General features: G+C 38.5%; 1 protein-coding gene across 2 annotated transcripts in view; it reads left to right on the forward strand.

Moving 5' to 3' along the window:
* The window catches only part of COX7B2 (cytochrome c oxidase subunit 7B2), a 103,341-nt gene extending 97,777 nt beyond the window's left edge, over positions 1-5,564 (forward strand). For both annotated transcript variants that reach the window (XM_025921966.2, XM_086702933.1), the window contains one exon: positions 5,165-5,564. In XM_025921966.2, the coding sequence (XP_025777751.1) occupies positions 5,224-5,463 (240 nt within the window). In that variant the 5' untranslated portion in view covers positions 5,165-5,223 and the 3' untranslated portion in view covers positions 5,464-5,564. The remainder of the gene's footprint in view (positions 1-5,164) is intronic.
* The last annotated feature ends 436 nt before the right edge of the window (positions 5,565-6,000 follow it).

Consider the following 6,000-nt stretch of genomic DNA (forward strand, 5'->3'; position numbering starts at 1 on the left):
AGGCAAGGATGCTACTAAACACGCTGCAGTGCAAGAGTATCTTCCCCAACAAGAAAGAATTACTTGGCCCAAAATGTCAATAGTGCCCAGGTTGGGAAACCTTGGTATTCACTCAATCCCATCTTGAGCGCCATCTCTCTGTGAGATACTTACTAGTAATATTTAGGCACATTTGAGAAATAGGACACAGTTTCTCATTTTCTTCCTAAAGTTAGATAGAAAACCTTAATATCAAAACTAAGCAGGACATTTATTGGTCTGTGTTATGCTTCCACCTAGACTGGATGAAGTTGATATTTTTTCCTCAAAACTATACAGTAAATCCTTTTAGGAGCCTCCCTCCTTCTACTCAGGTATCTCGACCTCCCTGTTCCTAGAGTACCTCAAGTATGTCTGATTTGACCTTGCTGCATTCTGTACCTAGATCACTCACACTCTAATTCTGTGGGGTCAGCTACAAGCTACAGTGTCAATGTCTGCGGATTTTTAACAGAAATAGAATTTGGGGCCAAAATCTTAAACCAGAGGCTAAGTGAAGGAACTTAGTCAGTTTACTTAGAATAACTTACTTTCCACATCAGACTGATTGTTTTCCCAGTATTTCTCAATTCTAGTTTCTTTCCATCTCTGTTATCAGTACTTAATTCAGATCCTCATCATCGTTTTCATGAGCCATTGAAATAAACACTTAACTTTGAAATAACCTGTTACCTTTTCTGCCGCTTTTCCCATTCTCCACCTCACAGTTATCTTTGTAAAGTGCTTCCCTTCCCCCAGATTTTCCCCCTCTTATAGGTGGTTTCTCCTCACCTGTGAGAATGTTTCTCAAACTTGGATTACATATGGAATCTTTTTAAAGGGGAAACAAATTCTTTCATATTACTTGTACCCTCTTCAATTATTTTATTTTAAAATCACTTATACATGTATAAACATAAAACCAAATTTGTCCTCTTTAATACAGCTATGAAACCAAAATATTTTCAAATTAAGAATGAACCAAACCATACAATAAAGAAAATTCAAAATTACAATATTATTTCAGTATGACCATTAATTAATATTGTCCAGAATCTGTAGCGGTGCTTGCTGTGGCCATAGTTCTTTTATTTTCAGATGACCGTACCATATAGTGAGCTGTGGCATAGCTTGCTTTGTCTAATTCTTCATTTTTTCCCTGGTGTGAACACATACTTAAATATAAAAGCTGCCTCCATTCTTTTCACATTAGCCCAGGATAAACAAATGTAAACGGTGCAAGCAAATTTGCAGAGCAAAGATAAACACAGGAACCAAAAATATTGATAAGCCACATCATCTAGGTCTCATACTATTGTCTTACATTTCTTTAAATTATGAAAGTAAAAATACAGAACACAGAACTAAGAATTGTCATTGTTAACTCACAGTTAACTCACAGTGTGAGTTTGCACACTGTTTTCTCAACCGTGAGAAACACTGATCTATAGAATTGAGTCCAGATGTCATAGCCGGGCATATAAAGTCCTCATTGTACTGCTGTTCTTTCCTCAGCCCTCCAGGCTCATCTGCGGGCATTTACTTCACTTACTACCTGGTGTTACTGAGCTCACCAGATTGCCCTGTCTGCATACTATTTCGCCCCTCTCTGCTTTTACTTTTGCTAATGTATCTACACCCCACACTCCAGCTTTGTTTTTTATATCTTTTTTCTTAAGTTTATTTATTTATTTTGAGAGCGAGAGAGCAAGAGAGTGTGCCAGAGCAGGGGAGGGGCAGAAAGATAGGGACAGAGAAGATCCCCAGCAGGCTCCATGCTGTCGCGCACAGCCTGATGCGGGGCCTGATCTCACAAACCTGGTGAGGTCATGACCTGAGCCTGAAACCGAGAGTTGGACACTTACCTGACTGAGTCACCCAGGCGCCCCTGTTTTTTACAGGTGTCATTTCCTCTAAAACCATTTCTAGAACTCCAGGTTGAAATGTAACTCCTCCTGTGGACCGAGGACATTCTGTGTTCATCTCTAGCCTGTCTCTCCCTTGACAGTGACTGTTCATTCCCTCACTCTCCTATAAGCTTCTTGAGAGTAGACATGGTACCCTGGCACCCAGCCCAAATCCTGACACACCGATAGTCACGCAGTAAATATAGTAAAGGGAAGCAAACCATTTTCAATTAAAGGGTCATCTCTAGTAACCACATTGGGGTTTTTTGTTTGTTTCCAATATTCAGAATTGGATATACTTTAAGAAAACATGATAGCTGAAAAACGTACCAGATTTAGAATCAGAGGACTTGAATTCATGTCTTGAATTCGTTTGTTCTCATGTATAAAATGGAGATAAATATCACCATTGCAGCACTGTTTTTACAAATGTGCAAAATTCTGTGACAATGTCTGGCAAACAGGCATATATCCATTAAACATTGGTTTCCTTACTATATTACTGCTTTGCTTCTTTTTATGGCCTTTAGTGATTTGAAATTATTTTTGTTACCACTGAAGCTTCAAATATATATACTGCCTTATTGCACTTAGATTGAAGTCTAGTATTAGTTATTTTTCCTAAACTGAGTTTCAGCATTGCTGTATAAAATAGATGACACGATCAGTTTTTCCTTTTTATCCTCATAGAATACTTCATTCTCTTTAACTATTTATATTTATTCAGAATGTATTTTTCTTTTATTGCCACAGGCATGAGAGAACCTCTGCTTTGTTCTTAATACCTAGAGAAATCTGTCTTCTTCCATCTCTTTGTAGTCTGTTTTCATCAGAAAGCATCTACTTTGAGAAGTATTTTCTTTACCTGCGTTACATTATTGAATTTCTTTTTTTTTTTTTTATGATTTCATATGGATATTAGACCCTGTAGCTTCAATTCTTTGGTAATAGGCTTAGGACTCTTGATAACATGAAATTTATCATAAAAATAAGTTATGTAGAGTTGAACAATATGGAAAATTTTTCTAATCCATGGGTTCGCAGCTCTTAACATGCATTTTTTAAGCAAAAATAGATAAACGTAGATATGAAAGCAACCGAGACAGATGCCGCTGATGCTGACAAGGAAAAACAAAAAAGGAATGAAAGACTGCAGTTTGTTTATTACAGTATGAAATGCCAACTACAAACTACAGGAGTTCCTAAAAGGAAATCTTAACAGTGGATACTTACTAGTACAAGAAAATTCAGGCTAGATGGAAAAGAAAAGCTTCACAGATATGGGAATAACCAAAGGATGAATTAAACTACAAAGGGATGTGATCAGTGTCACTAGAGACAAAGTATCTGAGTTTCAACTTAATGTCTTGAAGATAGGAATAATGAAATCAGTTTGTCATAAACTACCAGGAATACATGAATGACCTACAAGAAATCCGTTATCGCAATTATTCTCTGGTTTTGTGCCATCCTATGTGGCACAAGTATTTTTGTATTGAATTAAGGCTGCACCTGTCATACCCTGACCCTTTTCACCTTCAGCCTACTTTCTGAATTCAATTCAAATTAAAACTTTAGTGCCTTTTGGTGGAGAGATTCGTGACTAACAGGAAAAGAAAAAAAAAAAAAACTGAGTATTTGGGATCTCAGAAGAAAGGCATTTGGTTCTCTTTTTGTCCCCTTCATCACAGTCATGAAGAGTACCATTTTACCATCTGGTAGGAAATAAAAGAGAACCTTAGGGTCTTGTTTTCTAAGTTGGGAATCAAGTCATTTGATTTGGCAAATCTCAGTGAACAGTTACAAGTTTACAAGTACTGACCTCAGGCATTTTTGTGTCCGTGTTGCCTGCATTTGGACCGCAGTTAACATACGTCATTGGTAGAGACGGAGCACTGTTTGACAGCTTGCACAAAGAAGAGAAATCGACAGAACTCCACGTTTCTGCTTCCAGATCTCTTGTTCAATATAGCTCTCTGTTTAAAAAGTAAAATTATTAGGGCTATTATGACATGTTCATCTGATTTCATGATTTTTTGACTTGTGCAGGGCAGGAGTTACAGGTAGAGAAGGGGGAGATGAGGAAGGGGGTTAAAAGGGGAGGAAAAGGAGCAGCATGAGGAAGAGGTATGACATACCCTGTGAATGCCTTGTAATTCTGACTGAAACCTGAGTTTTGGTATCACTGGACTAGTGGGACATGTTGTGAATTGTCATTTTGTCAGTCATGCTGATTAGTTTGGAGTCTTTCTAGGGAGCAAGTCATTAGCTGTTTGTGAAGAATAGAGAAGATAACACCGTGTGCTTACTTTTGTTGTTGTTAGGGATTATCACATGTAATATTCATGTTACCGAACCGAAGTTCAGCTGCCCATTACCTGGAAGATCACCACTCAAGAGACAAGTTTTGTTTGGAAAGGAATTTGAACTTTATTCAGGAAGCCAGCAACCTAAGGAGAAGGTAGACTCTTGTCCAAAAGCCAACTCAAGGGTTTCTGCCTGGCCCGAGGGTGTTTAAAGACGTTTAGGGTAGTCAATCAGCAAAGGGAGTGCAGTGGCCTGCAACATTTCTTGATTACATGCAGACTCGATGATGCCAGCTATAAAAGTTATCTCGGTGAGAGAGTGTTGTGCAAGGGGGTCCAATTCTTATTTCATGATGTGCCAGAGTACTCTGTTCTTTCTGCAAAGGAGGTCAAAGTCTACAGATGCACAAAGCGAGGTGGTAAAGTCATATGTGTGATTTAAAAAAGAAAAACATTTTGCTAAAGAACTGCTGGGCTAATCAGAAGGCCTAGGCGGCTTCAGACAGACTTGTTGTTTTCTATGGCCTAGGAAAATTCTGTTCCTTCACTCCTTAAGGCCAGTGGTCTGCAAATCTCAAAGAAAGTGAATTAGTTATGTTATAGATCAAGGACCCTGAGGTCGGCAGGTAAGGAATGTGTTAACCTGAAGCAGGTTAACCTTTAAGACCAGCCAGAGTGCTGTTCCACTCACAGCACCCTTTGGAGCTAGACATTATTGTCTCCATTTGCCATTGAAGAGATTAAAGCAATGAGAGGTTGAGTAACTGCCCAGGTTCATACAGCTAATCTGTAGTAGAGCTGAGACTCAAATCCAGACATCATGTTATCAAAGCTACATGACTGGTCACTCCGTAAGGAGTAGTGGGAGTAAAATATTCGGAGGGAGGAACTGAATGTAGATCAGATGTCATTGCTCATCTTTTGTTTTCCCAGGTCTCTTTGCAAGGAAGTAGACCAGCAGCTGCAATCAGCTGCAGTCCTATCACACCTTCATGATGTTTCCCTTGACCAGAAATGCACTAAGAAGGTTCAAGATTCGAAGCATTCAACAAATTAGACAAAGCCATGAAAAACACTCACCAGATTTTCATGACAAATATGGTAATATTGTGCTGGCCAGTGGAAGCGCTTTCTGTGTTGTTGCATGGGTGTTTACAGCCACACAGATTGGAATAGAATGGAACCTGTCTCCTGTTGGCAGAGTCACCCCAGAAGAGTGGAATGATAAATAACCATCCAAGTTACTGTAATACAAAATTGTTCCCAAGTCGACTTGTTGTTTAAGCACTCTGCTTCTCATTAAAATATAGCATAATTAAAGAAATAAAATACATTTGAAACCTTTAAAAAGCCATTGAAAATCATCATTATAGTGCCTAGAAGCAAGGTAGCAGCAGTCGGTATAGATTATAGGAGGTTATGAATAATAAATATTTGAAAGTGGAATTAATAAAGCATATATTCTTCTGGCTTAATGATTTACACTAGGTATCCTTCAGTGGATGTACGCACATATGTATCTTACAAATTAGTTTAATTATTTGGCAAATTCTATTGAATCTTTCTTGAAAACATATTCATAATCTGACCATTTTTCACATCCTTCATCTTTCCCACCATGATCCGAACCACCATACTCTCACTGGGGTTATTAGAAAAACTTTCTAGCCAGTCTCATAGCTTCTACACATGATGGCCCCTGCCAAACCGGCACCTTCTACCCCACCACACGCAATATTTTTAACACAGCAGACACACTGATCATTTTA

The sequence above is a fragment of the Puma concolor genome, chromosome B1, assembly GCF_028749965.1.
Source record: "Puma concolor isolate L17-30 chromosome B1, mPumCon1.1.hap2, whole genome shotgun sequence".
NCBI lineage: Eukaryota > Metazoa > Chordata > Mammalia > Carnivora > Felidae > Puma > Puma concolor.